Source organism: Sesamum indicum, linkage group LG2 (assembly GCF_000512975.1).
Source record: "Sesamum indicum cultivar Zhongzhi No. 13 linkage group LG2, S_indicum_v1.0, whole genome shotgun sequence".
Classification (NCBI taxonomy): Eukaryota; Viridiplantae; Streptophyta; class Magnoliopsida; order Lamiales; family Pedaliaceae; genus Sesamum; species Sesamum indicum.
In genome coordinates, this window is record NC_026146.1 from 3,823,890 (window position 1) to 3,838,124 (window position 14,235).

Sequence of the window (14,235 nt, forward strand, 5' to 3'; positions counted from 1 at the left end):
ATAGTCATTAATCTTCAATTGTTAAAAATGAACGAGATAATTTAAAATACATTGTTTATTTATGTATAATTATACACATACAATATAATATATATTATATATATACATATTACATATATTATTTATACATATTATATTATATATGTGTGGGCTGTGACAGCCACCACCTACATGGGTGGAGAAGCCGCCTCTGCCTAGACTGGGCGACGACGACGACGACGGCACGGGGCCATGTACAAAGCAGTTGCCCTCATTCGTTCAATCGCCTCCGTAGAAGGGGGCAACCTCGCCTCTGCCCCTTTTGGAAGGGGCGTTGCCTAGACCTAGGCGACATTTTTCACCCAGAGAAGATGGGCAACCTCTGTTGCCCAGGTGCCATCGTCGACATGTAGTAGCCGATAATGAAGAAGAAGGAAAAATATTTAAATTATTTAAAATTTGAAAAAAATTAAATTATTTTTATTTTTTTGATATAATATAAATATAGATTATATTATACATTAGTTTAAATTATATTAAAATCTATTAAATTAATTATATTAAAATCAATATTTAAAATTATTTTTAACCCAAGTCTTCCCCCCAATATTACGTTACAAGCAAAAGGGGTGCCTACCACCAAAAACTTTACCATTATGGTTTTTCTTGTCGGTTCATCTCCAATAGATACTGAGAGCTCAATGGTACCTTGTGATGTCACTTCACTACCCCCAAATCCTACTAATGGTATTTGCACTAGTTCCAATCTTATATTATCTAATCCCATTTTATTCAACACATCTTTAAAGATGATGTCCGCAGAACTACAATTATATACCAATACTTTATGGACAGTGAAGTTTGCAATGCCCATCCTTATAACCATGGAATCGTTTTGCGATCCCATCTCAACACTTAGATCCTTGTTTTCAAAAACTATCTCTTCTTTGGGTTCAACATTCATCACGAACTCGCTCCTTCTGTCGATCTCGATTCTCTTTCATATCTTTTCCTTGTTCTCCTAGAATCTCCCCCGATCAGTCCTCCAACTATAATGTGGATCACACCTTTCATCGATGCGTTTTCCTAAGCTCCTAAGTCTCTACTTTATTCTCTTTCCCGATGTACTCTTCTTTCCTTGCTTCTTGATCTGCTCCTTCTTTTTACCTCATCTCTTCCTCCTTTCCGATCTTTGAGTATTTGATCCTTGAAATACCCTTGTTGTACCAATCTTTCTATTTCATCTTTTAACTGATAGCAATCACTATGTCATGCCCCTTCTTTCTATGGAATTTACAATACTTGTTGGAGTATTTTTTTAGCAGGTGTAAATCTGGTGTGCCTAGGCCATTGCAGTAAGTCAGACTTTTCGACCATCATTAATGCCTTCACCCTGGTCATGGGAGTGGAGTATGCTTATGGTGTTTAGGTTGATAGGGTGGCTCTCTTCCTTTGTCAAATCTTGATCGCTTATATCTGTCATCTCTCACTCGATCCCGATCTTGATCTCGGCCTCTGCGACTTTGCCATTCCCCATCCTTCATTATGTTCATCTCTTCCTCATCAATATATTTTTGTGCAATCCCATCAATCGCTCCACATCTGTAGGTAGATCTCGTGCCAATACTGAAGCAAAAGGTCCTTTCTTTAATCCATGAATGAAGATACTCACCATTATGTCGATCCTAAGATCTTGAACCTCCAAAGTTTCATTATTGAACCTTCCCATGAAACTTTTAAGTGTTTCGTCTTCTTTCTGCCTTATCATGAACAGTGTAGTAGATCTCTTCTGCTTTCTCTTGCTCGCAAAGTAAAAGGTAAATTTCTGCAATAGTTGCTCGTACGATTTGATGCTGCCATTAGGTAGGTTGGTGAACCATTCCTGCGCTTCTCTTGCAAGAGTGGTAACAAACAATTTAGCTTTGACAGGACCAGATTGCCCATATAAGTTCATTACCAACTCGAAGGCTGCCACATGCTCCTAGGGATCCTTGGATCAAGCATCTTAAAATTCGGGTTCACCACTTCTGTCAATGTTTTGTTACAAAAAGGGGAATTTCTATTATGAGCCACTATTTTCCCCCTCCTTTTCAGTTCATCAATTTGCTTGCCTAGTACTTCTATCTGCTTCCCAACACTATCTACTTCCGCATGCGAGATCGTAGGTTCTCTTCTTTTGATCCGCTTTTTGCTACCAGATCCCACTTCTGACTATTTTGGTTCCTAACCTTTCACATGTTCCCTTATGCTCACCGCTTCAAATATCCTTTCTGCTTCAGGTTCCTTATCATTGAGCAACTATCTTATAGCCATTTCTTTAACTATGGGGGTATGGCAATTCTTCTCTCGTATGCCACAATCGCTTTCCTTCCAGCTTCTTCCATTATAATTCCTCCCTTGTCAATTGTACCAACAACTCTCCTTTTCTAGGTGTGTCTTCCAATCATTGCACATTCCCTCTCGACGTTCCTTCCATCTTAAAGCTAGCGATCCTCAAATTCCCACAGACGCCGCCAAACTGATCCGGCTTGAAATATGCGACTTTTTTAGGCGATCCAAATCAGCCATGTAATCTCCCCAGATCGTTAATGGCCCTGAGGATTAAAACACATATGTTAGGCTCGTTGGATTCGTCCCCGATTAAAACCTTCCGACGCTCAAGTTAGTTTGGGTCAAGATAGAAATATGCGATTAGAAGGTGTATAGTCGAAAGTAATAAATGCTAGTTGTCTAGAATGACTTGTATCTGGGTATTTATCAGGCCCAAATGTATACCGTTGACAGGGCCACGTAACGTAATTTGGATATTCCTTACTTTTCATCGATGGTGCCATCCTGGGTCGGTTTACAAGTTGGAGCTCCAGTGACCCGACCCACGAGTTGATACGCAGGTCTTGTTGTATTTTGTCCATTTTACCCTTACGAATGGGCTTTTTTGTCCTGAAATAAGGGTAATCCCCCATCAGTGGTAGACTTTGTCTTGTAAAATTCTTATGAAATTGAGGGGTATTTAAGACACAAAATTTAAGATATATAAGAGGACAAAATTGCCTACTTGAATTTATTCCATGTGGGATTGTGGTTTTGGATTGCAATCGAATGGTAGTCTGATAACTAGGGATCGGCGTGGGCCGATTTTTTCGGGTCGGGTACCCCAACTTTGTCGGGTAGTATATTTAACTACCCGATACAAATCGGATAAAATAAGGAACCGACTAATCGGGTACCCATTAAAGTCGGATACCTGGTTTTTTTTAATTTAAATGTGAAGAAAAGTAAAAATATCAAATATATATTTAAAAGTTTGTATTATTTTTTTTTGAAAATTTTATACTTATAAATTGTAATTTGTATGCATGGTGTGACTTTATTTTTAAAATATTATTAAAAAATTTAATATAAATTATGATATCAATCTATTATAGTTAAAAAATAGTATAACATCATGATTAATTCAAATTAATAAACAAAATAATTCAATTCGTAGTATCAATAATTTGATAAATAGATCAACTAAGTCATATATCATTCTCTTTTTTAATTTATTATTTTATTAGTAACAATAAATAATAATTTTTTATTTTTTATCATTTTTTAAATTATATATCAGGTACCCGATTAATCCGATCGAGTATTTATCTCTACCCGATAACCAACTTAATTTATGCAAAATCAGGTTCGGGTAACCAAAAATTAAAAAATGATTCAACTTACACCACTCGATCGAATAAGGTCAGGACCTGAGCAACCCGATCCGAACACCCACCCCTACCGATAATACCTTGTTTTAGCCTAATAGTACAGGGATTTTGGTTCTATAGGCTGAGGTAAAATGAAATAAACTATTGGCTTTGTTTGTTTTTATTTTTGGAGGTCTTCGAGATGGACCAAAATACACCCAATATTTGTCTTTTTTTTTTGTACCTTATCTGTGTGAAATTGTGATTTTGGACTTTATAGATATAATATATATATATATAAACACATATATGTAAATATAAATTAAAAGAGACATGATTTGAAATGAACAATAATTTTTGTCTTAAAAAAGTACAACATTAAACATACAACACCTATATATATACATATATATAAAAGAGACATGATTTGACAATGAACAATAACTTTTATCTCCCAAAATACAACATCAAACATACAATAGTTATTTTAAATTAATTTGAATGATCTCTAAAAATAAATCCAAACATACACAGTGTTATCTCCAATACATACTTATTTATTTTTATTTTTCTCTCTCTATCTTACAAAACAAAAAAAAACACCCAAACAATGAATCCAAACATTATGATTAGGTTCGGCCAAATCTCTGAGGGTAGGTTGGGCCTTACAAGGATTAAAACGGTGTTCGTCATTCGGCTAAACTTATTTAAAATATCTTATAAGATCCTAAAATAAGATTATAAAATATTTGGATAAATAAGATGTTTTCACATCTTATAAGATGTTATAGTGTATGACATAATAAGATCTTTACATTGATTAAAAAATAAAAAAAGGACGTAATACTATTATTTGGTCATTTTTCCATCAAATAAATAGCTATTCGTTCACATATTTTGCATCCAAATTTTTTAAAAATACTTTTATCAATAGTACACATTAATTAAATTTTAAATAAAAATTTAATAAATAATATTTTATATAAAAAATTGATAAATGATTACCTAATTTTTGAATGAAAATAATATATATTTAGATTCATACTAATCCACTATTAATATAAATATATAGTTGATATTTTCTTTGTTAATGTAATAACTAATTTTAATTATATAACCTATAATATTTTGAATCTATATTTTTTTTTTCAGTACATATAATATGAAGAAAAAATCACTAGAAAATTCTTTAAACTCCCAAAGATAGTGTGTGTGAGAGAGAGAGTAAAGTGTATGTGCGTGAGAGAGAGAGACATAAATTCAGAAACTACATGAATGATGTGGAAGGTGGGTATGTATTATAAACAAAATAATAAAAATATATTTATTTTATGACAAATTAATTTCATAAAATTTTATAAAATATCTTAAAAAAATTAAATAAATTTTTTCTTTCAAAAATATTATAAGTTCTAAAATATTTTATTTTAAATTTTATACACTGTTAAAAAAAATTACAAATTCTTTTGAACCTTATAAATTACCAAAGTAACCAAATATTTTAAGATGTTTGGAGAAGCTTAACTAAACACTCCAAAAAAAGGAAAAATTGCATAAATTTCGCGTGTATTTTTAAAATTTAGTTAAAAATTCCTATGCTAAAAGAATAGGCAAAAAACCCCTCTATATTTTTTAAAATATTGCATACTCTCCCTTTCCATTAGGTAAACCTTAACGGCATTAAGTTTTTGCTAAATTAACAGTTAAACCCTTCTTATAACAACCATTGATATTTGAATATAAAAAATAAACGGTCCACATCTTAAGTAATTTAAATATATTTTTTATTTATATATTTTTATATATACATTATATACAATGTAATATACTATTTCTCCAAAATCTTCTCTCTAAGATTTCAGCGTCGTCTGAAAGAATTTTTGGCCAGGGCTTATACCATTCAAATCCTCCCTTTAAAGCGAACATATCCATACAATCAATTTGAATTTTCATTGATCGAAGAGAATGGGCACCGAGCACGACCGTCAAAACTTCTTGGCTTCGATTCATCGTCGTCCAGATGAATTTCGGCCTAGGACCACGACAACTAGACTTGCCTCGACCTCCAGATTCGAAAGAGATCAACCTTGCTCATTTTCATCAAGTTTTTGCTGAGATCCAAAAATTTTAAATTCATTTCTGTCGTGAAGTTTCTTGCCGTTGATTCACCGCTGTATGGGCGAATCAACACCCGACACTATCACCGCTCAACTCCTCTCGTCCAGACGATTCGAACGAGGCCAAGCTTGGCCATTTTCATCAGTCGCCGATGGAGAAGAAGAGAAAACAAAAATTAAGTAAAATATTTAATTTAACAAAATTTTAAATAAAAAATATTAAATGTTTGATTTAAATATATATTAATAGTTTTAATATAATATTTTATATAATTTAAAAAAATCAATATAATTTTTAGGTAATTTATATTTATTTAGTATATTTTATAAATAAATATCAAAATATATTTAAATTAAATAATAATTTAATTTAATTAGTAATATATAATATTGTGAGTGATTTTTATTTATATTTAAATAAAATTATTTAATTTAATAAAATTTAAAAATAATAAAGAATATGAAATGGTTAATTTAAATTTATATTAATAATTTTAATATAACATTTTAAATAAGTTAAAAAAATTGATATAAATTTAAGGTATTGTTATATTGATTTAGTATATTTTATAAATAAATTTTAAGTATATTTGAATTAAATAATAATGGAATTTAATTAAAAATATATAATATTATAAGTGATTTTTATTTATAGTCAAATAAAAGGGAAAATTGAATATCTGCCCACTTAAAACCCTATTTTTATGTAGTATGTTTGTGGGAGGATGTTAAGTTATATATCAGTGAAGGAGAAGAGTATTTTGGATCATTGCACTACCAAAAAAGTTGAAATAGGATAAAAAAATACTCCTACTCTCATTCCATTGCGTGTACAGCACCTTCTGTCAGTTTTTGACAAAGGAGTTCTTTTTTGTAGGATTTCAGAATTCACAGGGTCTTTTATGACTATTTATTTAATATAGGTAAGATTTGTGTAATTTTAGTATAACACAAGGGTATTAGGCAATTTTCACAAAAAAAAAAAAGGAAAAAGAAGGGGTTAAATCCATTTTGACCCTCTGTGATATATAAAAATATAAAAAAATCTCCTTATAAAATTTTTAATATCAAAATCACCCCTATATTACGAATAAATAAGCACACTGTCCCCTAGTTAATTTGAACCTATTTTTTTAGAAACAACGACTAAAATACCCTTCTAGTCAACGGGTCAAATTTGGCTTATTAATCTATAATTATTTTAATCTATAATATATATGATTTAATACTATTAAAATATATTTATAATATATATATATATATATATATAATTTAAAACAATAATTATAACCCCCCCCACTAGCCGTCACCCTCGCTGGCCATCGCCCAGGGGTAAGGAGGGTGCGACGCCCTCCTCTTCGCTGCCGCCACTGTATTTTTTTTAATATAATTTAATTAAATTAATATTTTATTATATAAATAATTAAGTAATTACTATAAAAAATAATATTTTATTATTAATAAATATATAATATTATATATATTAAATGTAAGAGAAGGACAAAAATATAAAAAAAATGTACTTTCATAGAAAAATTACAGTTAACGTGCGTGTGATCCAAATTTTGTATGAAAAAAGTTTTTTTAATTTTACTTTATATTATAAAGAGAGTATTTGATATTTTAATTTTTATAGAAATTTTTTTAAACCTTTATATTATCACTTGTATGAGGATTTTTCCCAAAAAAATAAAAAAAAAGAGATAACACGCAATTCTTTGTCAGTTTGCGGAAATGGGTTGCCTCAAATAGCTAAAAGCACAAAAGTTGCAGCTCAAATCGTGAAATGTTTGTGCCATTGATGATGAGCAATTATTAATTATTCTGACTTGTCGGCTCATCGTTTGTCCAGAGGCTCCGGATTCCTCATCCTCACTCTAAAATCCTCTCCATCCACTCAACGCCCACCTACCCCCCACCAACTAGCCAACAGAATGGTTACGCCGCCGATCAAATTTGGGATTCTGGGCTGCGCCGGCATCGCCCGGAAAGTGTCTCGGGCCATAACCCTCTCCCCGAACTCAACTCTCTATGCCGTCGGCAGCCGCTCAGTGGAAAAGGCCGCCAAATTTGCTAGAGAAAACGGGTTCCCGGAGTCGGCTAAGGTTTACGGCTCGTATGATGCCGTCTTGGATGACCCCGACGTAGACGCCGTCTATATCCCGCTCCCCACCAGCTTGCATATCAAATGGGCCGTGCTCGCTGCCCAAAAGAAGAAGCATGTGCTGTTGGAGAAGCCAGTGGCTCTGAACGTCGGAGAGCTGGATGCGATTCTCGAGGCGTGTGAATCCAGTGGGGTGCAGATCATGGACGCTACCATGTGGATGCATCATCCGAGGACGGCCAAAATGAGGGAGTTCTTGTCGGATAATTCGATGTTTGGCGAACTCAAATCTGTATGTTCATATGTCTCTTAAATATGCTCGTGTTTTCTTGGTTTTGAAGTTAGTTTAAGGCAAGAAATTGTTGAATTGAAATTGCCAAGTTTTGCTCTACTGTTCTTGAGGTTTCTTTTCCTTACAGTGTTAATTAGAGAAAGACATCCACCTTTCATTGTTAAAGTTGAGAATTTTGATCCCATGACGACATTATGGTTCTGGTGAAAATGGATGGTTCAGGATCATATGTTCCGATATTAGTTCTTTGGTTTGTATTCCCTTCTCGTATGTATTACTCAGACAAAATGTCTCATTAAGTATATAAATTACAGAATATATCACTCTTGGCATGTATCTATGAAGTGGAGCTAGATGGGATGAAAAAATAAACAAAGAACAGAGGGTCTGATATAGAAACGAATTTGGATTTTGTCGGCCTAATTGTTGGTTTGATCATATGGGAATTACTGAAGTTGTTCGATTGTTGCACATTGGAGGGATTGCATTTGTTGTTTTTGGTTGTTATGCTCTTCATCTATGGAGTTTTGAAAAGAAATCGTGGAACAGCCCAGCACGCACCACACACCACACACCACACACCAGCCCTTTTCTTCCTTCTCACTTATGAGTATTGTGTATGCTGCCACGAGAACCACCTCCAAGCATTTTAGGCAATGTTTGAAGCAACTCTGGAAATATTAAGGGGAAATAAGAAACAGGAGAAGAAGGGGATTAGAAGAAAGCAAGAGAAAGGAAAGAACCCTTAAGCGAAGGGAAAAGAACAGGAAAACTCGATCACATAGCAAATTGGGAAAGACATTGAATGAGATTGAAGCTTGTAAGGAAAGCGAATTAATTGCGTGTATTTTGAACACAGGCTCGTTTACTTGTAAATGAGATTTACTTCCAGAAGACAGGTTTCTTATTCTATAGAACATTGAAATGTGCACAGGTTTAGTTAAAATTTTCTGTCATCTTTATAGTTCACGACAAGAACTTCCTTTGTAGCTAGTAGATTTGTAGGAGTATTCTAGTTTATATTTAAAACAAATAGTGCTAAAGATGAAAGAAATATAAACATCCCATGTTAAGTTAGCTGGTCCAAGACTTACATGTTGTTGGAGGTAAGAAATTACCCAGCATTGTACCTTTGATTGTATTAAACTGTTTTGGTTATATCTTCTGGCCATATATTTCTTTAGGACTTGTTTGTCGTCAGCACATGGATCCTCCTTTTCCCTTTTACCAGCCATCATATTCTCAGCTGTTTATGAATTTTATAGTGACTTTTTTCTTTTACTTCAGGTGCTCAGCTGCTTCACCTTTGCTGCAGACAAAGATTTTCTAGAGAATGACATCCGCGTGAAGCCCGACCTCGATGCTCTTGGTGCCCTCGGTGATGTGGGGTGGTATTGCATCAGATCAATCTTGTGGGCTGTTGATTTTGAGCTGCCCAAATCAGTACTTGCATTGCGTGGCACAGTTTTAAATAGCTCGGGAGTCATTTTAGCTTGCAGTGCTTCTCTGCTATGGGAAGATGGAAAGACCGCAACCTTCCACTGTTCGTTTTTGGCCAACTTGACAATGGATGTGACTGTAGTTGGAACAAACGGCACTCTGCATTTTCACGACTTTGTAATCCCTTTCGAGGAGAAGAAGGCTTCGTTCTCCACATCCATCAAATCGGGATTCAATGAGTTGGTGACGGGATGGGAGCCAAAACCAAGTCAACACACCGTTACAACAGAACTCCCTCAGGAAGCCCTTATGTTGAGCGAGTTTTCCCGGCTTGTTGGAAGCATCAAATTTGAAAATGCAAAACCAGAGAAGAAGTGGCCGATGCTTAGTAGGAAAACACAACTTGTTTTGGATGCAGTGAAGGCATCGATCGAGAGAGGTTACGAAACTGTTGAGGTCATGAACTAGGTTACTTTTGTTGCATGCTTATGTTGTCCCTGCCTGGCATGTGTGTTTACTATGTGCATCTCCTGCCAATTTATTGTGAAATCCTTGTTGTGAACCAGTAATGTCAGTGCAAACTCTGTGTATTCAGGCCTGGTGCCTGTTTCATTGAGAATAAAATCTCCAGTTGATTGTGAATAATGCCTTCATTTTAGGGAAGCACCCTATATATTTTTTCTGAGGTCTTACTGCTATTTGTTGGACCACAACATACCCATTGTCGTATGCTTATCAGATTAATGAATATGCATGTGTTACTTACAATTGCCTATGGTGCTAAGGAGTTGGGAGGGAGACGGGAGCTCTGGCAAGATCTTGGTCATCTTGCGCATACTAATGATAATTTTCGTTGGCTAGTAGGTGGACACTTTAACACTGTCCCGATGATTCTCGTTGGCTAGTAGGTGGAGACTTTAACACTGTGCTATTGATGATTCTCGTTGGCTAGTAGGTGGAGACTTTAACACTATCATCGATACGAGTGAAGTATTGATGATTCTCGTTGGCTAGTGGGTGGAGATTTTAACACTGTCCTCAATACGAATGAAGTGCTTGGCACTTCGGGAGATACAAGGACAACATTGAAGGACTTCCAAGAGTGCCTTCATGACACTAGCCTCATCAATTTACCTGTGCAGGGGGAGAGTTTCACATTTGAGATCTCACTAAAGCCTTTGGTAAAAGGCAAGCACAAAGGACAAGGAGTTGAATACTATTCCACTTCTTAGTAGGGTGGGGTGTAGGAGATGGGCAAAAGTTTCAAGCTCGAGCTTGTTAATTTTTTTAATTAATAATAAAGATAGAATTAAAATACTTACTATTTTTAGAATATTTATTAATTATATTACATTGGAAAAAGACATATTTTTTGAATATACTAATGAAAATGTACTCTGTAGCACCCCCTTCGCTACAAGGGCTATATCTTCCCTAAACGTCATACTTATAGTAATCCCTGTATTCATATATATAAATTTGCACATAATCAACTAATCAATTTGCATACGTAATCCCAACATGTCATAGCAAGTATTATCAACCTACAATATTATATATATATATACATATCAAACACCACAAGGTTCATCTAGGTTCAATGAGTCTAAGATTGATATGCTCCTTAACAATCTCTTGTATATCTTTCTTATCCTCCAGGTTCATCTGGATAGGCTTTTACCAAAGACACTCATATTTGCATTCGTATTTGACTTTCAGAATTTCTTTGGTCTTGGTCCTATCCCATCATGCTGAGAGTTCTTGCTAAAATTCTTCTAGATAAGTCTCTTGACATTTACGAGAGAAAGCCTGCTTTCCTGGCTTATGTCGAGTGACTTTATCTCGTGCAATGCTTCCTTGAGGTTTCTAATTTCTTCTTCAGATTCCTCGTTGAAGCTATTGCTATTGATGAGTCCCTATTTCCTAAAAGACAAAATTTTTTCTCTTATCCTGCATTTTTGGATGAGTTAATTTGACATCAAAATTACCACGCTTGCTGTGAAAATTTATGGGCATTATCCTATTAAATGCCTTTTCTCTTTGCAAAACCTTAGTAGCAAAATTTAACAGATTCATCTGATTATCTTGTATATATCTTCAAAATGTTTTAATGAAACTATCACCAAGCAAGATATCAGCACCTATATCATTAAAATAGACATGAGTGTTCTGAATGCTCCTCCAATCATGATCATTGCTTCCCGTATTCCTTTATTGAGTATTAGAATTTTATGTTAAGAATCCCTTCCTGCAATAATGAGTAAGGTTTCCCTTTCTTTTTTAGGAAAAACTCCAGGTTTTGCTGTGCAAATTCCTGATCCTAGAAATCAATATAAGTTGCAAAATACTCTATCTTATATCGATTATATAACATACCAACCTATATGTATATAGCAAAGGGACTAGTCATTTAATCCTTATGGTAACACCATCAAGACTGAATCCCATATCATTACTTTTTCTTTCCCAAGTTTTATGATTGTCGAGGAAACTTAACCCCAAAGTCATGCTCCCATTTTCTCATCTTGCAACTAGAATTTCATGGCATGCTATTTCTAAAATGCCTTCATATCTACCAATAATAGGTTGTTGCAAATGATACAAGTCACACAAGGAAAAAAGATTTTTCTTAGTGATGTCAAATATAGCTTGTATTTCTTTCTATCCTTTAGGATATCTAAATTTTATGTTATTTACCCTAATCTCTTGAGGAGTTAAAATTTTGGGTAAATTACAACGACCTCCCCCGAGACCGATTGTAGCAATTTTATTAAAAAAATAAAAATAAAAAATCAAACTGAATATTTGGTTTGATTCTCGATACGAACCAAAAATCCGGCTCGGCCTATTTTCGACCGATTAACCAAATTTTTAACACTCCTAATAATTTATAAATAAATTCATAAATATTGAGACCAATTTACAAACAAATCTTTTTTGTAGCACCCCCTATTCGCTACATCTAATTATCACTATTTCACCCTTTTTTAAATTAAAACTCATTTTATAAGTAATTCTCTTTCAACCCGTAAAATAAATTCTAATTTATTAATATAATATATATATATACCACAAAAGGTAATAGATACCTCCGAAAGTTTATATTCACCCCCACTAGATGTTCTCATGTACATAACCTCAAGAAAAATCATACCACAATTTAAAACACAAATTCAGATAAAAGACCAGAATATTTAACAACCCAACAATAAAAAACTCTAGCTTCAGAAGTCACAGCTGACCTACCTAATAAAGACGACGGCACCGCTCAAAGTCCAATGTGGCTAATCAGTGTGACCTATCTCCTGAAAAGTACGTGGCAAAGAATGGGCTACCTACTCAATAAGTATAGCCAATCAGTTTATATATATATACACATGCAACAATACACGTACATGCAGTCACATCGACAATAGTCATTCATCATATAGCAACATCAGATATAAGCAGTAATACATACTCAACTATAAATCAATCCATGACATAATATTCGACATTATTGTTTATTAGTTAAGGGCCCCACTTACTCTAATTGGAGTACACCAGTCAATAGTTTCGCCGGCCATCATCATTTCATATACAACACAGGATACCCGTTGTGTGATATCCCCACACTCTTTTACTTCAGCTGTGTAGCAATATTAGCACAGGACATCACAACAAACATGGTATCCCCACACCACCCCAGTGTGTAGCTAACAGCACAGGATATTCCCCGCTGCCCGGAATACCCCGATACCCTACGCGCCATGGTACCTAGCTTAAATCATATATTTTTCATATCTCAATATCAATCACATTTTCATAAACCATTGACTGTGTTCCCAACTAGGTAAGCATCATCTTTTATTTCAACTCACAATCGTCATTCTATTCTTTATAATAATCACTTTCTCAATAACAACTCCCAATTTATATTTCATCAACAATCAATTATATGAGTATCACATAATCATATCCCACATATCTCTACATTACCATCACATATCACATAGTAACAATTTTACCAATATTATGATAATCTAACAAATAATTCACAACTAATTATATAAACAATCAATATACGAAAGCCACACATAATAAGATAAAGCCAAGTCCACGTTCGCATCCAAGAAACCAATATATGTATAATATATACAATACTACACATATAGATATTGTTGGGATAGGTATGGCCCAATGACCCAAGCCCACTGTCTAAACCCGCTTGGCAAGACCCACCTCGTCCGACCCGGTCCACACCCGGTACTTGACCCGCTACTCCACTTAAGTAAAACCTAACCCTAAGTTTTTACCTCTCATCAGTTTTTCCCCCTTCTTCACTGCGCCGCTGATTTCTCTCTTCCTCTCCCAAATCTCCTTCTCCAATAACCGAGATCCTCCTTCCCTTCTTCTCACCGGAGATGGAGGTGGCTTTCCTAAGCCAATATGATGGCTTATGGAAAGCCACCAAGCCTTCCCTTTCATGTCGACCCCGGTAACCTCTATAAATGGGGATTTCCGCTTCGGCCGAAAGAGATACGATACACACTTCCCACATATCTCCAAAAGCCTTCTAAAGTTCTTTGTGACCGAGCATTAGTTCTTGGTGAACTAAACCCTCAGACTCTGTGATCCTGTTTC

General features: G+C 34.5%; 2 protein-coding genes across 2 annotated transcripts; one reads left to right on the forward strand and one right to left on the reverse strand.

Annotated features, from left to right (window-relative positions):
- LOC105179070 lies at positions 1,529–1,933 on the reverse strand. Its single transcript, XM_011102668.1, has one exon. It carries the CDS (start codon positions 1,931–1,933, stop codon positions 1,529–1,531), a length of 405 nt encoding a protein of 134 aa, XP_011100970.1.
- Positions 7,525–10,257, forward strand: LOC105178934 (uncharacterized oxidoreductase At4g09670-like). The gene is made up of 2 exons (XM_011102529.2): positions 7,525–8,172; positions 9,460–10,257. The coding sequence occupies exons 1-2, from the start codon at positions 7,711–7,713 to the stop codon at positions 10,078–10,080; spliced, it is 1,083 nt and encodes a 360-aa protein (XP_011100831.1). The 5' UTR covers positions 7,525–7,710; the 3' UTR covers positions 10,081–10,257.

What these genes read in the sequence shown, in the direction of transcription:
- LOC105179070 (XM_011102668.1), bottom strand. Translation starts at nt 1,933, where the DNA reads ATGAACTTATATGGGCAATCTGGTCCTGTCAAAGCTAAATTGTTTGTT.
- LOC105178934 (XM_011102529.2), top strand. Translation starts at nt 7,711, where the DNA reads ATGGTTACGCCGCCGATCAAATTTGGGATTCTGGGCTGCGCCGGCATC. An exon ending in TGTTTGGCGAACTCAAATCT is followed by an intron (nt 8,173 to 9,459) that starts GTATGTTCATAT and finishes CTTTTACTTCAG; the next exon opens with GTGCTCAGCTGCTTCACCTT.